Source organism: Aaosphaeria arxii, assembly GCF_010015735.1.
Source record: "Aaosphaeria arxii CBS 175.79 unplaced genomic scaffold BU24scaffold_7, whole genome shotgun sequence".
Taxonomy (NCBI): Eukaryota; Fungi; Ascomycota; class Dothideomycetes; order Pleosporales; genus Aaosphaeria; species Aaosphaeria arxii.
Window position 1 is genome coordinate 1,120,458 of NW_022983480.1, and position 22,454 is coordinate 1,142,911.

The 22,454-nt window shown below is 49.5% G+C and overlaps 10 protein-coding genes across 10 annotated transcripts; 3 read left to right on the plus strand and 7 right to left on the minus strand.

The window, feature by feature from the left end:
- Positions 1 to 14: 14 nt before the first annotated feature.
- BU24DRAFT_453144 (uncharacterized protein) lies at positions 15 to 1,052 on the minus strand. The gene is made up of 2 exons (XM_033531240.1): positions 485 to 1,052; positions 15 to 401 (listed from the first exon to the last, which is right to left on the minus strand). The coding sequence occupies exons 1-2, from the start codon at positions 870 to 872 to the stop codon at positions 109 to 111; spliced, it is 681 nt and encodes a 226-aa protein (XP_033381149.1). The 5' UTR covers positions 873 to 1,052; the 3' UTR covers positions 15 to 108.
- A 594-nt stretch (positions 1,053 to 1,646) lies between these two features.
- On the minus strand, positions 1,647 to 3,562 carry BU24DRAFT_465168 (glucose transporter-like protein; the record flags this gene model as incomplete). Its single annotated transcript, XM_033532254.1, has 7 exons — positions 1,647 to 1,881; positions 1,941 to 2,427; positions 2,483 to 2,751; positions 2,804 to 2,996; positions 3,054 to 3,367; positions 3,424 to 3,474; positions 3,525 to 3,562. The coding sequence occupies 7 exons, from the start codon at positions 3,560 to 3,562 to the stop codon at positions 1,647 to 1,649; spliced, it is 1,587 nt and encodes a 528-aa protein (XP_033381150.1).
- Positions 3,563 to 5,965: 2,403 nt separating this feature from the next.
- BU24DRAFT_321358 (NOL1/NOP2/sun family putative RNA met) lies at positions 5,966 to 8,303 on the minus strand (the record flags this gene model as incomplete). The annotated part of the gene is made up of 7 exons (XM_033522932.1): positions 5,966 to 6,570; positions 6,621 to 6,767; positions 6,881 to 6,902; positions 6,957 to 7,076; positions 7,129 to 7,250; positions 7,313 to 7,365; positions 7,420 to 8,303. Coding segments are annotated over 7 exons (1,953 nt in total), but the record flags the coding sequence as incomplete, so codon positions are not given.
- Positions 8,304 to 8,690: 387 nt separating this feature from the next.
- BU24DRAFT_443140 (uncharacterized protein) lies at positions 8,691 to 9,480 on the plus strand (the record flags this gene model as incomplete). Its single annotated transcript, XM_033530569.1, has 2 exons — positions 8,691 to 8,804; positions 8,872 to 9,480. 2 exons carry the CDS (start codon positions 8,691 to 8,693, stop codon positions 9,478 to 9,480), a joined length of 723 nt encoding a protein of 240 aa, XP_033381152.1.
- A 66-nt stretch (positions 9,481 to 9,546) lies between these two features.
- Positions 9,547 to 10,659, minus strand: BU24DRAFT_425432 (cofilin). The gene is made up of 4 exons (XM_033528738.1): positions 10,603 to 10,659; positions 10,535 to 10,545; positions 10,106 to 10,412; positions 9,547 to 10,041 (listed from the first exon to the last, which is right to left on the minus strand). The coding sequence occupies exons 1-4, from the start codon at positions 10,603 to 10,605 to the stop codon at positions 9,907 to 9,909; spliced, it is 456 nt and encodes a 151-aa protein (XP_033381153.1). The 5' UTR covers positions 10,606 to 10,659; the 3' UTR covers positions 9,547 to 9,906.
- A 563-nt stretch (positions 10,660 to 11,222) lies between these two features.
- Positions 11,223 to 13,534, minus strand: BU24DRAFT_374630 (chaperonin GroL). Its single transcript, XM_033524567.1, has 3 exons — positions 13,279 to 13,534; positions 13,072 to 13,213; positions 11,223 to 13,002 (listed from the first exon to the last, which is right to left on the minus strand). The coding sequence occupies exons 1-3, from the start codon at positions 13,381 to 13,383 to the stop codon at positions 11,489 to 11,491; spliced, it is 1,761 nt and encodes a 586-aa protein (XP_033381154.1). The 5' UTR covers positions 13,384 to 13,534; the 3' UTR covers positions 11,223 to 11,488.
- A 192-nt stretch (positions 13,535 to 13,726) lies between these two features.
- BU24DRAFT_425434 (Asp/Glu/hydantoin racemase) lies at positions 13,727 to 14,855 on the minus strand (the record flags this gene model as incomplete). The annotated part of the gene is made up of 1 exon (XM_033528739.1): positions 13,727 to 14,855. One exon carries the CDS (start codon positions 14,853 to 14,855, stop codon positions 14,106 to 14,108), a length of 750 nt encoding a protein of 249 aa, XP_033381155.1. The 3' UTR covers positions 13,727 to 14,105.
- Positions 14,856 to 15,624: 769 nt separating this feature from the next.
- Positions 15,625 to 17,329, plus strand: BU24DRAFT_425435 (MFS general substrate transporter). The gene is made up of 3 exons (XM_033528740.1): positions 15,625 to 16,501; positions 16,553 to 16,754; positions 16,807 to 17,329. Exons 1-3 carry the CDS (start codon positions 15,662 to 15,664, stop codon positions 17,124 to 17,126), a joined length of 1,362 nt encoding a protein of 453 aa, XP_033381156.1. The 5' UTR covers positions 15,625 to 15,661; the 3' UTR covers positions 17,127 to 17,329.
- Positions 17,330 to 17,382: 53 nt separating this feature from the next.
- On the minus strand, positions 17,383 to 19,198 carry BU24DRAFT_494754 (uncharacterized protein; the record flags this gene model as incomplete). The annotated part of the gene is made up of 2 exons (XM_033534079.1): positions 17,383 to 17,777; positions 17,830 to 19,198. The coding sequence occupies 2 exons, from the start codon at positions 19,196 to 19,198 to the stop codon at positions 17,383 to 17,385; spliced, it is 1,764 nt and encodes a 587-aa protein (XP_033381157.1).
- Positions 19,199 to 21,133: 1,935 nt separating this feature from the next.
- BU24DRAFT_412141 (uncharacterized protein) lies at positions 21,134 to 21,805 on the plus strand (the record flags this gene model as incomplete). The annotated part of the gene is made up of 2 exons (XM_033526092.1): positions 21,134 to 21,526; positions 21,578 to 21,805. The coding sequence occupies 2 exons, from the start codon at positions 21,134 to 21,136 to the stop codon at positions 21,803 to 21,805; spliced, it is 621 nt and encodes a 206-aa protein (XP_033381158.1).
- Between the last annotated feature and the right edge of the window lie 649 nt (positions 21,806 to 22,454).

Here is a 22,454-nt window from a genome sequence, read left to right on the forward strand (position 1 = left end):
TACAACTAAAATTACGGGCTCATATGGAAATCTATGTCATACAAACATCACAGGTAGATGAGTACCTCGTAGCTTCACGGTCCACCACAAAGAACTCATTCCCAACCATCAATGACACCCCCTCCCCCACTTCCTCAGCCTCCAATAATTGTAAGGCAACGGCGCCACGAATCCAGCCCCCATCGCCACACCCGCCGCACCCCAGAACCCAGGATCTCCAACCTTCACCACCCCGCCCGTGAGGTGGAAGTCCACCGCGTTCTCCGCAAGCTCCATCGTCAGCATAGAAATCATGCTCATGCCGACAGCGGTCTGCGCAGCCGTCACCCACGGCATGGCGTCGCGGCCGCGGTGCAGGAGCACGGTTTCAAGGAGTATTGAGGTTGTGATTCCTGATAGCACTGTTTTCCCCATGTTTAGCAATCGTGAAGTCCAACAAGGAAGATTTGGAATGAAATAAATGTATTAGCTAGAAAAGACTTACTCGAAATCCCCATAATCCCTCCCATTCCCAACTCCGGGTGAAATGCCTGCAGATACCACATGGCTGAAAAGTCTCCCGTCGTACAGCCGACAAGACATCGGAACGTATTGATACATGCACGCTTGAGCGTAGGCGTCGAGCTCCAGAACTCAAGTGTCCAGGGGGAGATGGTGGACGCTTGGTTCTGTTTGTGCTGGCATTGGGTTGTTCTGGGCTTTGCGGGTGGGGAGTTGCTTTTGGTACATTGTGGTCGAAGGGGTGAGGTGCTGAGGTGGACTATAGGGCAAAGTGTGAATTGAGACTTTCTGGGTGAGAAGGGGGAGGTTGAGGCTGGCTGGAGATAGCGATGTCGTACGAATAGTGTTTGTATAGGACGGCGGGTGAACATTGTTTGATGTGGATGATGATGATTGGAAGACTTTCATCAAAAGCGTTGAACGATTGCTCAGATAGGGTGCATAGGAACCAAAGTTATGAAGCACTGTGCAACATCAGATGACCTGACTCAATGTAACGCAGAAACGCCTCAATGAACCAGTTTATTATCAGAAAACGCAATTCGTTGAATCGACGTGAAGAAGTACCAATCAGCCGTCTGGCGCGAAAACCTCGCAGGTTCCAGAAAGGGTTAGGCTCTCGTTTGTTATCGATAGGGGGTAACAAGTCGCGTGCTGAATGATCCGCGGAACGTGTCTTACTGCTGCGGGGATGTGGGCTAGTCATTCCTCGTATTCGTGTTATGCATGCACTCCGTCAGGCGAGATTGGGAAGCTCTTTGCTCTTTTACGATCGTATGGTGCAGTCTATGTTCGATATTTAAGTTTAAGATTTATCAACTAACTATTTGCGAATGTGCGAATCTAATCATTTATCTTCAATGAAAGTCCACTTTTGAAAGTGTAGGTCCTATTTGTCAATTGGTGGTTTAGGCATTCAACCATACGTAGAAAGATAAATGTCACATTGTTTTCAAATCTCGTATTGTAATACGTCCGCTCTGCATTGATCATGGTATTCAACTGAAAACCAAGCACCCAAATCAAGTAAACTTTCTTTGCAAAAAGCTACACACTACACCTCATCCATCAACATCTTCCACACATTCAATTACCCACATCCTCCCTCGCCACCACCACCGAATAGGAAATCAATTGGAAATCAATTAGATCTTCTCACTAGCCAAGTTGGCCGTGTTATCCTCGTGCTGCACGCTCCTCTTCCTCTCCTGGGTCGCAGCGATATCAGCGAGCGAGCTCTTCCTGCCGGTCTCGGCGTCGACGTCAGCGAAGCTGACGGCCGGGCGGAAGGCCTTGGACTTCCAGGCCTTGCCAACGATGCCGTAGAGTTCGTCGACTTGCTCGAGGGTGAGGCCCTTGGTCTCGTAGATCATGAAGTAGCTAGAAGAATTCGTTAGCGTCCGTTCGAACAGTTAAAATGCTTGGGGTTTGGAACTTACACAAATGCGATACAGACGAAGCAGAAACTGCCCCAGATGAAGAACACCTTAGATCCCAAGTTTGCGTGGTCCTCGTTGACGATGTAGGGGGTGGAGTAGGCGATGGCCCAGTTGAGGAGCCAGTTGCTGGCGGTAGTCATGGAAAGGCACTTGGCACGGGTCTTGAGAGGGAACAGCTCTCCGGTCACGACCCAGGCGACAGGTCCCCAAGAACTGGCGAAGAAGAAGATGTAGATGCAGACGAAAGCGATGGCAGCACGCTGAGCAGCTAGATCGGTCGTTCCGGCCACAGTTCCAGTAATGGCGACGATGTACTGGCACACGGACATGCCGATGGCTCCCATGAGAAGCAGGTTGCGGCGACCCATTTTCTCAACCAACCACAGACCGGGAAGAGTGGTTACGACGTTGACGGAGTTAGTAACGACTTGGATGATGAAGGGGTTTTGGAATCCGGCATTGCGGAAGTATTGTGTACCATAGTAGACTACATTGAAGTTAGTTTCTAGTCACGTCAGCCATGAAAGGGCGGTAGCACATACAGATGAAGTTGACACCAGTCAATTGCTGGAGAGCTTGAAGCAGGCAGCCAGTCAACAAACGCTTGCCCATCGTTCCCTTGAAGCAATCAAGATAGGTGGCCTTTCCAAGGCTCATCTCATATGCGTGGTTTGCCTGGACTTCATTCAACTCCTCCACAACGGCAGGGTGATCAACGGGCAATTGTCGTAGCTTGCCGAGGGCTTTCGCGGCCTCATCGTACTTGTCCACCTTGATAAGGTATCGAGGCGTCTCGGGGAGGAAGAGCAAACTATGACAATGTCAGTCCAGGAACCATGCGGCCCGTCTTACAATCGACTTACCCGATGACTAGAATAAGGGACCACAGGAACTGGACAGCGATTGGGATACGGTAGGATCCCGAATCATTGCGGCCCTTGGTGGCATTGTTCACAATAGCGGCAAGGAAAAGACCAATGGTAATAGCCAGCTGGTATGCACCAACAATGGTACCTCGAATCCATTTGGGAGCCGTCTCGGATTGGTACATGGGAACTAGAAAGTATATTAGAGTTCGCCCAATCAAATGGTGTGCGGAGGTGGAAAACGCACTAAGAGCCGACACAAGACCAACGCCCAAACCAGCGAAGAATCGCCCAGCGATGAACATGGGCTGAGATGTTGATGCAGTCTGCAGAATGACACCGAGATTGAAGACAAGTCCAGTAGATGCGATCAAGCCCCAGCGACGACCAAGCAAATCACCGAAAGGTGCTGCGAAAAGAGCGCCGAAGAATGTTCCTGCGGAAAGGATAGAGACAATGAGGGAATCCTCAGCCGAAGTAATGGTATGCTCTGCGTTCTTCGAGAACAGTTTCAACCAGTAATCCATGGCGAGGATACCAGAGATGGTTCCCGTGTCATATCTGTAGTTGTGATATTTAGTTATGGTGCGCGAGAGGAGTTGCTCGTAGAGACTGACCCGAAGAGAACACCACCAAAAGCGACGAAAAGACCGATGGCGATGGCTGGCCTGCATAGAGATTAATTGAGAGTCTGATAGCAGCTAGCGGCAGAGCATACCATGACTTTCCAGCCTCGTTCTCAGGCTTCTTCAACATAAACTTGACCATGTTGGCGACAGCTCACAAGGCGATATTGATTTATCTGAGTGGTGAGCAAGGTGGTCTCGATGAGGTAGAATGCACACTCGATAGCGACTTCAATTTGGGACGCGTACCCCAGGTCTTTATGTGAATTTGCCCACGGGCCCCCACAACAATGCCAATCCTACTAATACATGTTTACGGTGACTAGGAAGGCATCACACGCTGGATTTCTCTGCTCCTATCCCCATCGCCGACCCATGTATCCCCACCTCCAACCCTTGAGGTATGGGCCGAATAGCCTGTGGATGCACGACCATCAGATCAGTCTCTGCCAGTAAGCCTGGATGTGGCTTGCATGACACAGTCGAGCCCGATGGCCTTTCCCCAGACTAAGAATCTTGTCAACGGGTGACCGAATGACCACCTACGTGAGCGGCGACGGGCTTGCCAGATGGAGTGCATCAGAGTGTGTAACCAATAGGGACTATTGTCGGGAAGTCGACTTGTCAGGCATGGCACATTATGCACATGGACAAGACGCTTGCCGGAGATCAAATCAAGCTAAGTGATCCTAGCATTTCTGGGCAAAAGACAAGCCATGCTCTTTGGTTTGCTTGTTGTCACTGGAATGTCAACGTCATGCCAAGCACAAACAGCCTTTTCATGCTGTGATTTGCGGATGGTGCTTTGATCCCCGGCTTGCAAATCAGACCTCCGCGACACCACGGGGTAGCTGCTCTGCGTACAGAACTGTTGGGGAAGCCCACAGGCTGAAGCTGACATACAGATTGTGTATCTGCGCATGTAAGAAGCAAGCATGAGCGGCCGCGAGCGCTCACAGTAATACTGTGTAGCATTTCGCACGAACCAGCAAACCTTGGAAAAAGCAAAGCGGAACGAGATTGGGGTGATCTTCCTTGTCTCTCTTTCGAGCATGCTGTAACCCCTCGGAGAGTCCGTCACGTCCGCCAATGCGCCATTTCCATTGTCTCCCACATCGCCAATCACGATGAAGCTCAAAGAAAACTCGGCCGTCGAGAGGAAGTAGCATACCAATGAAAGTATTCAAGGCGCTGGTGGTGTTGTCTCGGCATGCTTAATGAGGTTGCAGGACTGTTGTTCTTGATTCGGGCCGAAAGAAAAAGAGTGCCAGGAGAGGAGTTCGAAGCGAACGGCGCCTACAAAAGAGGGGAGGTTTTACCCTCGTCGGTTCTTGCAGTCGTTTAGTTTCTGGGCATAGGACTGAGGTGTGTAGTGGAGCGGAAAAAGGATGTTAGAGTCTTACATTGGAGGATTCAACCTGCATCTAGGGAGAAAGAGAGGCGTGATTAGTTATCGAGAAGTCACTTAACCATATCTGGGGTCCCCAAGTCCCAGATAACTCCACGTTCCAACACCTACCACCTTATGGAGAACCCTTGCATCGCATTATCATCCCTCCACGCAGAACCCCAACAACGTGGAGATAGAGGTCAAGAGAGCATCCCCCCGGTCTTCATTGTACGACGATGCTGAGAAGCAAGCTAGAATATCGCCAATGTGTTCTAGCGTTCCGAAATCCTGGTCCTTAGGTTCAAACAACCTACCGAGATAGAGATCCACTTAAGGCCGTCAACCATCGAAACCTTCCGCAAATTCTCCCATAGCTTAGCGACAGCCCACCTTGTGGGCCTCATGTGAGAAAGAGCCTCAACCGACGGGTGGGTTCATGCGGCTGAGAATTGCGCATTGGTTAGTCAAGCCCAAATGCGGTGCCTTCTGCAGATATTGCAAGGGCTAACCGGCGACGGTGGAGAGACTAGAAAGATGTGTAAATATATTGATTTGGTGACATGATATGATATACTTGAAATAGGTTAAGCATATTCTCATGCTCGGATAGGATTGCTAGTTTGCATTTCATGCGTTCCGTTTACTTCCAGTACTTCCGAATCTTACGGTTTCACAGCATCAAAATCAATGTGTTACTGGAACAAAAAACGTAAAAACAAATGTTAAATCCATCAGATTTGGCCAGGCATAACACGCAAGAGAAGTTACGTTGAATCTAGACTACAACGCCTGAAAATGATACATGTCTGGCGCGCTCCAGTGCCCCTCGACGGCTTGGGCTCCGCCTCAATACCATCCAACTATTCGGCCAATGGCTATATGCCTTGGACCCTTTCCCTACCAATGGTGTCCGTTGGTCGCAATCGCTGAGGCGTACGGCTCTAAGCATACAGAAGAGCGTTCTGGACGTTCTTGGCTAGTCTGGTATTCACACCAATGTCCATTTCCTCATTTGCTGCTCTTCGCTTTGGCACTCTTCGTCTTCTTAGTGCCGTTCGAGATCTCATCCTTCTTTGCATCGCCATCCTTGGTAGTCTTTGCAGCCTTCTTGTCCTTTGACTCTGCCTTCGAGTTTCCTGGTGCTGCTTTGGGGTTCTTTCCCTTCCGACGCATCTCCTTCCTTTGCGCCTTCTCCATGTACTTCTCATCCTCCTCATCATCCCAGCCACCAAAGCCATCGGATTCTTCGTCCTCTGCACCGATGGGTGTCCTGTCAACATACTCCTCAGTCGCCTGGGCGCTCGACGAATCGGCCTTGCCGTTGGCGCCCGTGGCTGAGAGAGGAGTTGGAGCAAACTTCTTGAACTTGGCGACAAAGAAGCCGTCAACGTTGTAAGCATGGGGATAGAATCTCCGGGTGAGCTTGAGGCTGGGGTCGAACTTCTTTCCTCGGTATGAAACGAAGCCCTCCTTGCCGAAGGTCAGCTCCGTGGAGACAAGCTTGACATTCGGCCTCTTGTTGAGTGCGTATTGGACGACCTGCTCATTCTCTTCGACTGTCACACTGCAGGTAGAGTACACGATGAACCCTCCAGTCTTGCTGGACGAGTCGACCGAGTCGATGGCAGCGAGAATCAACTGCTTTTGAAGATGGGGTAGACGGAGGAAGTCAGCTTCGGTCTTGTTAGTCTTGACGCTGGCATCTTTGGCGATAACACCAGTTCCGGAACAGGGAGCATCCAAGAGTACTTGTGTAACGTTAGCTCGGCAAATCCAAAAACGTAACAGACGAACTAACCTCTGTCGAATCCTCCCATGACCTTGGGGAACTCAAGCGCATTGTAGTTACACACCACGGTGTTTCGGACACCTAATCTGTGGATGTTACCAATGAGACCCTTGGCACGAGATTTGTTGGCATCGTTGGCGAATACGCATCCGGTATCTAACAAGTCAAGTCAGCGATTTTTCATTACTGGATTAGCAGAAGTGAGACCACAAATCATGATGAAGCTACGAAGAAACTGCGTGAGCTTGTCCAAGGCTTTGGATACGTACTTTTCATTTGAGCGGCAATGTGCTATGGATGGTTAGTTCAAGGCTCTATGAGGATCATGTACAACTTGGTACTTACAGTAGTTTTACCGCCAGGAGCAGCGGCCATATCGAGAACTCTCTCATGCTCCTGAGGATCCAAAGCCATAACGGGGAGGAAAGACGATGCAGCTTGAAGAATGTAGTGACCCGCGAGGTACTAATGTTTGTTAGCAAACGCCCGAAGCCTTGACACGTCAACCTTGACATACCTCCGGGGTAGCACCAAGAGGTACTTGGGAGTCGAATATTTGCAGTCCAATCTTGCTCCATTTTCCAATGGGTTGAAGTTGCACGCCACGGTTAATAAGTGATTGTGCGAGTTCTCTTCGATCTGCATAAATGTAAGCCCACGATTCAATGTAAAAAAAAGAAATCCTAGAATGAGCAACGTACGCGTTCGGAGGGTGTTTGTGCGGATGACGATAGGTCTGGGTGTCTCGTTGGCTCTGAAAGTGGTGTTAGTATCTGGAAATTGGACCTATGACTCTTTAGAAACCTACTCAAAGAAAGCAAAAGCTTCCCGAGCCGGGAACAAGTTTGCCAGCTTCTCAGCCAGGAACTCGCTGTATCCATAGTAGGCGCAAACATCCTTTAAGAATCGCTTGGTGTACTCCGCCCTTGAGCGACCCTCCTCAGCTAGGTTCTTGAAATCGTCTAGCACTCTGACCGTCTCGGTCAATCTTGTCCTCAAAGACTGCAGGTCCTGTGCAGCAAGATTTGTGATAGCACGCTCCCCATCCTCCTCGTCATCATCCTCGAGAATCTTAGGCCTGTCCTCGGTGATATTGGTCTGCAGGGCAGCCTCCTCGAGTTCTGCCTGTGCCTCCGCCTCTTCAACAGCGCGCTGCATGTCCAATTTCCTTGACAGACCTTCGATATTGGCAGCAGTAAGCTTCTCCTCAATATCGTCCTCGTCCTCATCGTCGGACCACAAGCCAACTCTGCGGACATCGTCGTCGGAGTCATCCACGATATCGGAACCAGATCCAGCAAAGTCGTCATCGAGCTCGTCCTCAGACGCACTGCCGAGCGCATCAAGGCCAGTGACGTTCACGCTATCGAGTTGATCCTCCATGACATCTGGGTCATCGATCGCATCGGAAAACTCGTCATCTTCGCTGATCATATCGTCGTCGGAAACTGGGGCAGGTTTCTTCGCAGGCTTCGCAGGCTTCGCAGCTTTCGCAACCTTTACGGGTTTTCCTTTGCCTTTGTTTTTGCCAGTGTCCGCTTTCACGTCCTTCTTTCCTCCTTTTCCATCGGTCTTCCTCTTCTTCGGGCGCTCTTCGACGACAGGTGCAGGCGGCGCATCTTTTCGCTTTCGTGTGACAAGAGACTCGTCGAATACGGGCACACCCTGGTGCTTCATGCGATTACTGGGACCTTTCCTGGGAGCCATAGTTACAGTGGAATGCGAACACAAAAAAATGTGTTCTTGAGTAGTTTGTAGAACTTGTCTGTTCTGCGATGGGAGGTCCAGTCTCCAAAAAAAGTCGCTAGGATAAATTTCGCGGATAATTTTCTGCCGCGCGCGACCGCTTTTCGAACGACTCGGCCTGTGTGTCGGTCCGCTTCCCTGTCCCGCAACACCAAAGCGTCATCGTGTTGTAGTTCAGTGTATACCTCGTTACAATCAGCTTCTTTGGAGCCATTCCTTTCGCTCTGCCCCATATATCTCCCTGGTTCCTCGGTCCTAAATCATACACACGCTCCATTCCCTCTGCGACAATCCACCACATTTCCAGTCTTCCCCACGAACACCTCACCCACAATGGCAGACGAAGTCACATTCTGTCGAGCGTTCCTCAGCGCACTCGACTCTCGACCCGCAAAGCTGTCCGGCGACCACATCGCCGACGCGCGCAACTATCCCGCACAATCAGCCGTAAGCCCCCCATTCATGCCTCCCCCTCAAACCTCCTTCTCTCCACCCAGCTCCTAACATCCCGCAGTTCGTTCTCCCCAAGCTCCCCCACCCACCGCACCCAGCTCGCCCCAACGCAAAGACCGCCGCCAACCCCAGCGATGCAGAAGGCACATCCTCGTCAGCCTCCGCAGGCACAATAGATGTGTCCCTCAAGCCCATGAAATCGACCTTCCCGTCCGTCTCTCTCCCTGCGGTCACCCCCTCGCAGACCTCCATATTCGACCTAAAGAGCGCATACGCAACGCAGACGTCGATCCCCGTCGCCAAGATAAAGATCCTGTACAAGAAGAAGCCGGCTACGGACTCGAAGACGGTGGCGGAGGTCGTGGGTCAGGATGTCGGCGGCGAGGTCGAGTTTAGCGTTATGCTGATGGGTGGTGCGGTCCCGACGACGCCTGTGCAGAGTCCGCGGGCTGTTGCGCCGCCTACGGAGGGGGAGAAGGGTCTTTCGGCGGAGGTAGATGCTGCGGGTGCGGGAGGCCCGGCGGCTCAGGGGCCCAGTGGGAAGGAGGTTGTTGCTAGTGAGGAGTTCTGGGGAGACCTGCAAAGCTTTGTCGTGCAGAGGATACGGGATGAGGGTGAGGGACAGAGGCTGGTGGGTGTTTTCAAGGAAGCGTGGGAGAAGAGTCGGTAAAGGCGGGTGGAATGGGCGGTTATCATAGTCTCTTTGCACATGGATACTTTCAATACGTTCAGGGCGGATATGGTGTGGGCATGGGCATTTAGCGATTGCGAATACCATTCATCACAAATACAAAAAGGAACACAGATTCAATGATAAATGTCAGAGTGACTGTTGCAGCCATGCTCCGTCATCTCAAGAACGATACACATCTTGCTGATGCAATTTGCTACAAAGACCAGTGAATCACTAGCTATCAAGACACGCTCACGATTCCATCAGACTGCCAGAGCCTGACAGCCCTTCAGACGGTTACCATTGACAGGGAAAATTAGCCACACCTATCGGATCATATCTTCGTTCCATTCTCGCACACACACGATGACCCGCCTCTTCGACTTTTGTGCGGTTGCTGAAAAGGGATGGTGGGGGTGGCATTTAACGGCCCTTGGAAACGCGAGACTTGATGTTGTCAAACTCGATGTCGTCAGCGTCGTTGGCCTGGATGTCGGCGGCGAGACCGTTGAGAGCGCGCTTGATAGCTTCCTTGGACGAAGAGTACATCATGCGGGGCTATTTTCCGTCAGTATACGGACTGGTCGTGATGGTCACATCATATCAATCTCGGGCAACCTACGTATTGAGGCGCATCATCGGGGCACCAGGCGATAAAGGTGATCTTGGATCGCTTGCCCTCGCCGCTGTCGAGGTCGTACTCGACATCGTAAACGGCGTAACGGCCACCGATACCCTCCTTGCCCTTGCGGTCCTTGGACTTGGCGTTGAGAAGCTTGTCACGGAAGACGTTGTAGTCGGCGACGTTGGAGGACTCCTCGACGACGATCTCCTTCCAGTCGTCGCTGATCTTGTAGATGATCCACTTGATGTCCTTGCCGAGCTTGAGCTCGTTGAAGGTTGAGATACACTCGGGAGCGACGGAGACACTGGAGGGATGGTATTAGCATGGGGTTGGCGCGGTTCTGGAATTGCGATTGGAAAAGGTGGTCATTCTGGCTGGTGGGGCGAGCGGTGAAGTCGTGATAGAGCGAGGTCGTGTACTACGTACCCGGATTGAGCCTGCGTAGCCTAATGTCAGCCCACTGCAGCATTAGCTAGGAGTCGAGATATACTCACCATCTTGTGCTTTTGTGTTGGAGAAGGTCTGTGGAAGACAATGGGAGAGGCAACGCTTTATCAATGGACTGTTAGCGATCAGCGTCGTCAGCGGTCGGAGGCTAGAGGGAACAGGCAACAAAATAAAACCAGATGCCTAGCAGAGTCGCGCCAACTTACGCGGATTGTTTGGAAACGGCTACGGAGGAGATGTGGCCGAGAAGTATTGGATCCCGTAGGAGAGAGCTGTTTGGACGGGGAGATTGTAGGTTGGGTTGGGGGAAGTGTTGATGTGAGGCTAGGAGGTGGTTTGGCCGCGGGGCAGAATTTGAAAGGAGAGTCCTGGTGGGGTTCTTCCGCCGCCTGCTATTCCCTGCCCTACTGCCACCATGCCTTGCTTGCTTTGCCTTTGCTTAGGAGGCACTGCCACAGCAACAAGCGATCCCCCAACACTCAAACTCATTGGCTGTCCACTTTTATATAATCTGTGATTATTGATACTTCGCTTTCTTGTTGTGTTGCCACCTTGAATCCGCTGTTTATTGCTTGCGAGATACCGAGATCACAAGAAACATCAATGCAGTCAGTTAATCACACATCTTATGCAGTCTGTTGGTCATTGAAGCTTAAAACATTCTTTCCTTTGCATTTATTTCGACTTCAAGAGTCTCGCCTTTTCCCAGGCCGGTAGATACCTAATACATGATATTGTACAAAAGGATAATCCAAGAATGTGAAATCACAATGCTACGCTTTTTTGATAAGACATTAAGACATGAAGAGGAGAGGAGCGGAGTGCCAATACCATGTAAAAATACAGGTGTCTGGGAAAGCCTCGAGTGCTAGAAGCGGGTATAGTGGGAGCCGGGGGCGTTAGGAAATCTTTGATGGGCCGTTAAGTCGTTATTTAGAAGCCCATGCCTCCCATACCGCCCATACCGCCCATGCCTCCTCCCATGCCACCAGCAGGTGGGCCCTTCTCCTCGGGGGCCTCAACGATGGCGACCTCGGTGGTACCGAGGAGAGAAGCGACACCACTGGCATCAACAAGAGCAGTGCGGACAACCTTGAAGGGGTCAAGGATACCAGCAGAGATCATGTCAACGTACTCGCCCTTGGCGCTGTCGTATCCCTTGTTGAAATCGCTGGCAAACTCATCGGTGAGCTTTCCAACAATGACGGAGCCCTCAGAACCAGCGTTCTCGACGATGGTCCTGGCAGGGCGGGTGATGGCGTTCTTGACGATGCTGACACCGAGCTGCTGGTCGAAGTTGGCAGGCTTGAGGTTGTTGAGGGCGTTGGCAGAGGCTTTGAGGAGACCAGTACCACCACCGGGGAGGATACCCTCCTCAACGGCAGCACGGGTGGCGTTCAAGGCGTCAACAATCCTGTCCTTCTTCTCACCGACCTCAACCTCGGAGGCACCGCCAACCTTGATGACGGCAACACCACCGGAGAGCTTGGCAAGACGCTCCTGGAGCTTCTCCTTCTCGTACTCAGAGGTAGTGGGATCAGCGATGACTCCACGGATCTGCTCGCAGCGCTGAGCAACGCTGTCCTTGGTACCCTCACCATTGAGAATGACGGTGTCCTCCTTGGTGATGGTGATGGAGCCAGTGGATCCGAGGAGATCAGGAGTGGCCTTCTCGAGCTTGATGTCAAGATCATCGCTGAAGACGGTACCGTTGGTCAAGACAGCAATGTCACCGAGGATGGACTTCCTGTTGTCACCGAAGCCGGGAGCCTTGACGGCGGCGACCTGGAGCTGACCACGGAGCTTGTTGAGAATGCAGACAGCAAGAGCCTCGCCATCAATGTCCTCAGCAATGATGACAAGGGGACGGCGGAGCTGCTGGGAGGCCTCGAGAGCAGGAACAATGTCCTGGACGGCGGAGATCTTCCTCTCGGAAAGGAGGATAAGAGGCTTCTCGAACTCGACCTTCTGGGCCTTGGTGTCGGTGATGAAGTAGGGGGAGATGTAACCACGGTCGAACTTCATACCCTCGGTGATCTCAAGCTCGTCCTCGATAGTCTTTCCCTCCTTGACGGTAATGACACCCTCCTTGCCGACCTTCTCCATGGCATTGGAGAGGAGCTTGCCAATGTGGGTATCGCCGTTGGCGGAGATGGTAGCGACCTGAGAGATCTCCTCGCTAGTGGTGATATCCCTCTTGTTGGCCTTGAGGTACTCGACGACAGCCTCAACAGCAGCCTGAGTTCCACGCCTGAGATCCATGGGGTTGCATCCGGCAGCGACGTTCTTGACGGTCTCGGAGAAGATGGCACGGGCAAGGACAGTAGCGGTAGTGGTACCGTCACCGGCAACCTCGTTTGTCTTGGAAGCAACATCCTGGAGGAGACGGGCACCGAGGTTCTCGAATTTGTCCTGGAGAGTGATGGCTTTGGCAACGGTTACACCATCTTATGAGGGTCAGCTACTTGCAAAGAGAAAACCAAAGCAATACAATAGAACGGGCATATCGAACTTACCCTTGGTGATTTTGGGGGAGCCATAGCTGGACTCGATCAAGACATTGCGGCCCTTGGGACCGAGCGTTGTCGAAACAGCCTTTGCGAGTGTGTCAACACCCTGGAGAAGAGAGGCACGACCGTCAACACCAAACTTGAGCTCCTACAGCCGCACTGTTAGTCTCAATGATAATTATACGATACTGTCCGATGCCTGAGCTTCCGTACCTTGTGGGCGAAACGCTGCTGCTGGAGGTTGAAGCTGGAGTTGCGGAGCTTGGAGCTGGAGTTGAGGACGGAAGACCGCGCTCGGGATGCGAAAGCGCGCTGCATTGTGTATGTGGGAGGAGATGTGTGTATGAGAAATTGCCAATGATGAAATGATACTCCCAGACTCCAACTGAATGCAGTGTAAGAAGGAAGAGATGGAGGGTGGATAAGAGAGTGGGTAATTGAGAGGCGGTGGATTGGGTGGTTTTTGATGTTGGCTAGATTTGCCCTACCTAGCAATTTTTTCGGAATCATCGAGAACAATCAGTCTTGGCACATAATGTCTTGGCACTTCTTTTTTGAAGCATTTTATTTAGACAGGAGCAGGTTCTTTGACGGGTAAAGGAGCTGGTTCTTTAACAGTTTGTAACAGTTCTATGGATTTTTTAAAATTTATATCTATACAAATTACTGTGATTGCGTAGTAATTCAGATGTGATGGTGGTGGACCTTGGTTTGTGTCGCACTTCCCCGTTAGGTCGAGGGCCCTCGGCTATCTCCTCCGCATCATCACGGCTCCGGTCCCCCAGTATCAATCGATGCGAACATATTGCAGCCAGTTATTTTAAGCGACTTCGCTTTTTTTTATGCACTTTCTTTATCATGGACTGAGTGAATTCGATGTTTTCCAGTAAAAACATCTGAAGACCAGGCTCAACGGGTTTTCATTCTGTATAGTAAACTGGAAAATAAACTGTGGAAGACAGCTTGGTTCTGCAATTCCTTGATAATCACGATAGGATCGTATTTTCTGAAGGATCGATTTTCAAAACGTAACCGATAGCTTATTGGATGTTCATGATACTCCCCCATCCTTTGATCGTTTCCGTTCTGACCTTACACAACCTCAGAGCATCCCAGAGAACCGTTGTCACCGTATCCAGTACGGTCACCTCCAAATCCCTTTCCCATCGGTCCACATGCTGCGCTGTACTCATATTCGTGCAAAACGTACTTACGACTCTTGCTCCTTCTTTGACAACTCCTTCCACCATACGATCAAAAAATTTCTCGTCTAGACTCGCGAACATGACATTATTTGTTTGTCGTAAATGACGTTCGGCCGAAGCATCAATACCAATTGCGGCATAATTTTTGATTATTGCGGCTTGTACATCATCGACATAGGGTGTAACGAGTCCTAATTTTGATGCTTCTATCTTTTTCAATGCCTTGTTCAGGGCAAGGACGGAGGTTGTCGCTTGGATTCCTGTCCGCTTCTCAATCTGGCGACATAGATCTTCATCTGCTTCGAAGCCTAGCCAGCCTGATGACGTGCCACTCCAGCCTATAATGTCTACTTTGGCATCTGCTAATAGTTGTGCAGCGAAGAGTATCTTTTCTGGGTCGAATTGAGCGAGTGCTTTGTCTGAAAGGGCAATCTTTGTGACGGGAAACCGAGAAAAGTGCGCCGTTACAATGGCTTCTGAGGAGGGTATGGAGTTGAGAATGGCATTTGTCAAAGGCTCAAGTGCTGTATTGGATGATGGAACTAAGATTCCAATTTTAACTCTTCGGGGATCCGAGTGAGACATCTTGAGTTCAATCGCCGGGAAGTAAGGATATAATACGGGTTGTTTGGTTGAGGTTGTATTGATAACGTAGCCATACACCTACCTACCTAATGTGGTAATTCCGAACGTCACCTGGCATGCATCGGATTTACTGCACTTTGTTTCAACACTGTTGTCTGTGGACTAATATATAAATTTTGAGTATTCAGTGGAATAATAACGGCGTAATTATTATCTCTTTCGTGTAAAGTAATGGGGAGCGCCTCAGGTGGCACTTACTTTCATCACAGTTACCCACGTTCTTGAAATGAACATTATGGTATGAATCTTGTGGCAGTAGCCGAAACGATTGTTTTGGGCTCCACGATAACGCCAGACGATATCACTTCATCGCTATTTGTCCTAGATATCTTAAGGAATTATTTATAGAGCCCTTAATGGAAGAGCTACCGCCTGAGCGCCATTCGGGTCTACGTACCTCCCTAGGTAGGTACCTGGTAAGGTACCTCTTAACTCATGTGTTTCGGTACATCGATGTGAACCTTATGCTTTGCACATACGGAAACAACATTCGTAAGTCCTTTTAATTAAACGTATTCCAATACCATGGACACTGAGAATATCTAAATATCCAGAAAACATTAATTATAAACCATAAGAAATCATTTGATGCTATCATGTCACATGAGGCGAGAGGTAGCTCACTTTCTAAATTAAGTATAGCGTCAATCTTGGAAAAATCAGATTAGATCCCATGTCTTTGTCCTGTTCCCTCTCTTTTGGACCATTTCATGAAATAGTATCCATTCGTTGTTTTCTTTGTTACAATGGGTAAAGTAATCCCCATAGTCTATCTCACAACATTCTTATTCCTATTTGGAGAAAGTCTGCAACCAGCACCAAGAGCCGAACTCTACGAGCGAATTCTATGTCGCAATCATTACAGGAGTACGACCGACGTCATTCATGACTGCAAAATCTCAGCAGTACAGCAGCAATTAGCGCTTCTGGGTGGTCTTGAACGACTTTCCAATTTCATACCTTCATTGTTCGCCATCCCATTTGCTGCGCTCGCCGATAGATATGGCCATTCTTTTATCTTGTCTCTCGCCTTTTTCGGCATTTTCCTCGAAGAGTTGTGGCCGATGATCGTCTGCTATTTCCCGGACATATTCCCTATTCGACTTATTTGGCTGCACTTCATCTTCAACATCTTTGGCGGAGGCCAGACTATGATATGGACGCTCCTCCATGTGATTGTCGCGGATCACGTCGATGCTACGACGCGAAGTACCATTTTCTTCCGCATACGTGCAGCTGGCACTGGGTCAGCTGTCATTGGCTACGCCGCTTCAGGTGCGCTCATGAAGATTAGCATATGGCTACCTCTTATCATTGCCCTTACGTCGTTCCTTCTCGGTATGGTCGCAATGATGTTTGTGCCATCTCAACGTGTCGGCAAGTCGGACGACGCCGACAATGAAAGTTGGCAAGACAGAATCCGGTCTGCCATCCAGTATCCGAAATTCGTGTTCTCAGTGCTGTCAGGCAACGCGAAGGTGATGATAATCATGGCCCTGGTGACCATTGCGCAGCTCGGATTCGATTCACTGCCTTTGATGCTATCCATCTATGTCTCAAAGAAGTTCGAATGGAGCTTTGCTAATGTAAGTACAGCTCGGCGGATTGGTTCGAACGGACACTGACTCTAGGTTTAGGCAAGCTTCCTGCATTCTCTACAGATGCTCGTTGAACTAACGACTTGCCTGACTATCCTTCCCTTGATAGCTATGGGTCTTTCGAGATACGGCGTATCGCCCTTCTCTAAAGATCTATACATTGCACAAGGCAGTGTTGCAGCTCTTGTGATCGGCCTATGGTGCCTAGGTCTTGCGCCTGTCATAGGTTTAGCTGTTTTTGGTAAGAATCTCCTCGCGTCATCACAGATCGCAGTACTAATGCAACGTTCCAGGAATCGTCATGGCCGGCCTTGGTACGGCCCAAGAGTCTGTCTTGCGATCGATGGTGACGGATATGGTCGATCCCGAGGGGGTGAGCATCGCCTACTCCGCCATGACCATGCTACGCACTATCGGAGCGTCTGTCTCTGGCCCCATCTATGCCGGCTTGTATGCCGCAGGGTTGGATCATGGATGGTCTTGGTTGGGTCTTCCTTACTTGTTTGCAGGAGGGCTGTTCGCATTGATCTTTGTGGTGTTGCTTTTCTTCAAAGATTCATCGGCGTACCAACCTATTCCGAATGAAGAGGTAGTGGATGAGGACGATGCATGATCTGTTGAGAACATTATTTCTTTGGAGGTCTAGCTGTATGGGTTTGACCTTGCCATATACTAAGGTTGCATGCATAAGCGTTTATGTGCTGGAAGCGAGCATCTTCAAGTATTGTTGCATTTGCAGCGATGAATTCTAACCATCTAAAAACAAGATGAGTGATCTTTCAGCGCACAGCACTGATTTGGTTAAGTATATATACGATATTAAGTTTACATTTGTCATGATTCTCGTGAAAAAGTGGTGCGAAACGTCTCTAGTAGGTGCCATTCCTGATACCGTCTGCAATCATCCTTAATTCATCAATGGATGGTGGTTGTGCACGACCCGATTTGGGTTTACTACTTGGCTGAGATCCATTCATGCCTTCATTCATGATCAGAGTATAGCTATCAAGTCTTGCGTGCGTCTTCCTCCCAAATATCGTCAAAGGGGTTCGTAGAATAGATTTGACAGCGGAGGACGGCATTAGAGGAGCGTCAGAAGCATCTTTCGCCGACCTAGTTGGTTTCTCAAGCGTGATGGGCGTTTTCGGCATTGCGAAATCCGAGAGTTGTAGCTGTCCGCTCCTGTTCACACCCACAAACCTGAACTCCGTGGGTGTAACGATCGGTTCGATTTGTTTTTCAGCCATGGACAGGCTTTGAAGATCTTTAAGATACCGGTTAGTTCCACTCAGGCGCGCGAGGATGCATCTACGTACCTTGAAGGAGGCTTTCGCCGTCCGGCTCCTTGCCTCGCCATTTACTTCGATACTTTGTAGCCCACAATGATCTTTGGCCTTCTAGCTCGAAGTAGTACCTGGTATAGCCAGTAACCGGCATGGATCGCAAGGCGCGGATAAGCGCCAGCGACTCTGGCAACACCAGCGTATACGGATTCCGCTTGACCAGAGTAACCTCCAATTTCTTCAAGGATCTCTTCTTACTATCCTCTCCCGACATTTCAGGCGAACTGGTTCGGCTCTTCGTGCTTCCCTTCCTGCGAAGACTCAAGCTTCTACCTAGTCGTTGAGGCGGCTGGTCCTCCTCCGATGGCGACATAATCAAGCGCACGACGGTTTCAAGGCACTTCAGTATCTCGGCGGCGTCCTCCTTCTCTTTCTTCATGCTCTTCACGATCCAGCCGCCGCCGCCTTTGCCGTCGCTGCCATCCATCCAGTCATCCTCGTCTCTCCCTTTGCCGTGTGACTCGGTACTGGGGACTGGTAGACGAACGTTCAACCTAGAAGCTCTCCGTAGCGATTCTCTTATAGCCAGAGGAGTGTTGAGATTCCAGAAGCGCTGGTGGCGTTTCAAGTTCTCGTCTGCCGTCGAGGAGACTTTTGTGTAATAGATATTGGCCAGGTCGATCGAGAAATCGCACGTCCGGTAGAAAACGTCCAGGGCATCCGAGCGAAGCTGTTTGGATATGACGAATACCGGGTGTTTCAAGATTTGGCGAAGGTTAATGTAGTCGAGGGATGGGCGATGGTAGCGGTGGAACATGTGGCGTTGGGCGTCTGAACTCGGTCCAATCGTTACGGTGTATCCTATTGGTAGAATGTAGCTCAGAATTTGTTCGATTATGGATTGGGGCAGGTCTAGTAGCTGAGTCGGCTCGTAGTACGGGCCTGACTTCTTGGGGGTACAGAATGAATTGGGCGACGAAGCACGAGTGCTTGTGGAGCTCGGAACTCGTGAAAAGACGGAATCGACGACCGTGGATTTGCTGGAAGAGGTCGAGGCCGACGCACTCGAGTCTGTTCTTGAAAGAGAATAAGCGCTGTGGATTGAGTGTAATAGTTTGTCTGCCTTGGAAGGCCCATGTGCAGAATCATGACGAGCTGGTGCTGGAGGATATGGTTCGCGATGCTCTTCGATGCCGGTCAAGTTTGGCTGTAGAGCGTAACCGGGCCGTATGGGCTTGCCGTTATGTGAAGGCAGCGGTTTTCTTGTTAGTAGGTGGCTGGTATAAGGCAAGCGACCCGGTCTAACGGATGATTCATTGCTGCTTGCAAAGTTATCGAAATTGACGCTCATGCGAGTGCTCGGCAAGTCGAGTGAAAGCTGGGGGATCGATAATGTTGCCATTTTGGCTGTATATCGTCTAGGTGTCCACGGTGATAGTTGAGATAAGAAAGATTAGTATTAGTTGATGCCTAAAGAGATCAACTCCCTGGCGAGACGACGAAAATGAGTCTTAATAAAGAAATTAGAAGAAGAGCGAGTGTATCTGAGTGATCATTCCAATGTCAAGGGCGAAATGACCTATCTTGTTCAACGGCCATTGTTCCAAGCTTCTAGCTGGATCAACTTGTCTGAACAGAACCAAAGAACGTAAACGCAAAAAGAGTCGGCTGAAGTGGGTAAATAATTCTTTTTGACGGTGCATAAGTTAAATGCCTATTTTGGATGCCTGCAACACGATGTTGCTCGTTACAGTGCTTCTTAGAGCTATGGATCGCAGATCGCACAGTCATAATCGAGAAATCGTACGAGACAGGATGATCTTCCCCAGGTTCCTGTATCATATCCTGCCTGGATACGTATGAATGTGACAGCTTTTGCAGTAGTATTGTACATACCTTGGTTGAGAAAGGTGCCGACTGATACACCTGAGGTTCTGTCTCGTCTCCAATGTGGTAAGGCAGGGGGTTCAGGGCTGTGGTTGGATAGCTCGTAGAAAGACATGAAACTGCCTACAAGTCTCGGCTAAAGTGCAATACTCGGTTCAACGATAATTCTTGCGATCTGCTGAAACACCTCAAAATCAACTTTCGCTACAGATAACAGCTCCATCACGTGCTTTTAGTAATAAGGATTCCACCATGCTTGGCACACTTTTTAACACGCGTTATCATCAATCTGTAAAGTGTTCCTTGCCACAGAGATACTGATGAGGCTGTATGTATGTATGTATGGGAGTCGCAAACTTGTCGCATAAGGTGTTTCATGCAACCCAGAATCTCGGGTTGGACGCGAGACCGCCAGGTTGCGCGATACGTTAACAAAACGTGAAGGGGTGTAGACTGTAGTGCAAATAAAGCCATCGGAGTGCAACTATGAACTATCCAGGCATACCATGACGTAGAGGAGAGTTGCTCCAATATACCACTGGCGCATAGGGTTAGTATTCTGCTTTACCAGACCTATTGATGCATAGCTCATGCTTCTAATACCACCTCTGACTTTACAAAAGACCGAACGCACACGCCAGTACAGACCTTTTCGCCTTGCTGACGCGTAGGCTCAGTGGTAGAAGACAGGAACTGGGCTACGGACGCCTACTAATCATCGGGCTGTATTGGAAGCATAGAAAACTACCGATGTAGTGGGTGGCTATTACCACAGCGCTTTGGGTTTCCTTAGCACTAGGGAGAAAATGCCTATAACTACAGGTATACATACGTACTTCGGTGTGAAGATCTAGCGAAGGGGGAGATCTACAATACCGCATCACCTTAACTGTATAAAGGAAAGCAGTGCATATAGCCGAATCTCTGCTAATTTTGCAATTTGAGACCTGCGAGAACAGAACGAACTAGAATATGGATGTAATACAGAATGCTCCCCCTAAACTTGACTCCGGGTGATCTTGCTTCTGTTTTCCATCGTTATGAGAAAGAAAATGAAAATGATAATCTAGTTCGTATAACCCGCAAAGATTAGCATTGTTGCGGTACTGCTAATTGTGCCTTGATGATAAGTCTAGCTTCCGACTCGATTAATTAAAATATTTATAAGTATAATCGCTGTATTCTAGGTGCTTGTACTCTGGTGCTGAAATGCGTAATCTCACGTTCGTGGGGCAATCTGCCGGGCTCACAAACTACAAATGAAATCGCGAATCAACATCCTGGCCTACATTGACACACTCAATATACGGCAGTAAAGAGAACATTATCTGTCAAGTGGGGCATCCAATAGCCGTAGATAACAAGCAATGAAGACCAAATTCATTCCTCTCAACTACTTGGCCTTCCTTCATTTCCTACGTTCCCACGTCCAAATCAAACTCAACACACGATGCGGTTTCCCATTGCTTTGCTCTTACTTGGCTCTGCTTCGATTGTCGTAGGCCAGAGCGACTCAGCTCCACAACCGAAACTGGAAGACATTGCCTACTGGGGCAGTGCATGTCCTGATGGGGGGTTAAGCATGGTTGTTGGGCCAGTGAACCCAACAACAAATAGTGCTTTGCTCACTTTCACTCTCTCCAACTTTCTACCAACGCTAGAGGGCCCATTTGGATCTTCGCTCAGAATGTGCAACATTGTAAGCCACGTCACTGTTGAAAAAGGCTGGAAGATGAAGATCAATTCGCGAGGTACTACCGCGCAAGGAAACGCGGTCCTACCGGGCAATGCGACTATGTTCTTTCGAAGCACATACTTCTTTGCCGAAATAGCAGAGACACAGGTTAGCTTGCATATCATCTATATTTCACACCCAAGCACTGATTATCATCAGAGCATCGGAATGCTCGATGTTCCGGGGCCACTCTCTGGGCCCTTCGCGAAACTCCTCACACCATCAGACGGCGATGCAGGCATAGTGGCACCCTGCACTGGCAGTGAACTAGACATAGAGTTTCAAGCGCGAGCGGTCAAAGATGAGACGTTGAAGGCACTGCGTAGGAGAGCTTCTAATGAGACGACTTGGACTCTCAGCACAGATGTGGAGATTTTACGGTGCTGATTGTGATCATGTACGAAAGGTTCGTACCGTTTCTTACAAAGATTTTGAAGGACTATAAGCATGTTCCCTCTGTTGGAATATATCTGTATAGTAACCCATAGGGCAAAGGCTACAATATGGAAGATGCTGTCCGGGTATGGTTGATACAAAGAATCTATTCCAAGTATGGCTGGCCGCAGGATTGCATAAAGGCCTTGAGGGTACGAAGAGCTAGCTACTAGGCCTTTCTGGTCTCTTGCAGTACCAATAGCCAAACACACGCTGTGTCCTGTGCTGTAATACTTTATATACTACTTATCATATATTACATATCCCAAAGCGGATAATACGTGCGGCCCTTGGGCATTGAAAAGATGTCTTCCCTTAAGCTCAGTTCGGCTTAAGCAACGCACCAGCAGCCTGATAGTTAAGTGTGGAATCGTAAGCAGATTCCTATGCTAATAGTTGGAAGTAGTCTTCGTTGAATCCAGGAGAGCAGCGAGCCGGACAGATGTGACTAAAATAACAACAGAAGTAAACTAGTAAAGCATGTTACGTATACTTTGCAAACCCTTCGGTGTGACTCTATAGATTATGATATCACGTAGTTTTATAGGTAGGTATGAAGTGACTGTAGCCCAAAGGCCTTTTGTGATGACATTAACCCGGT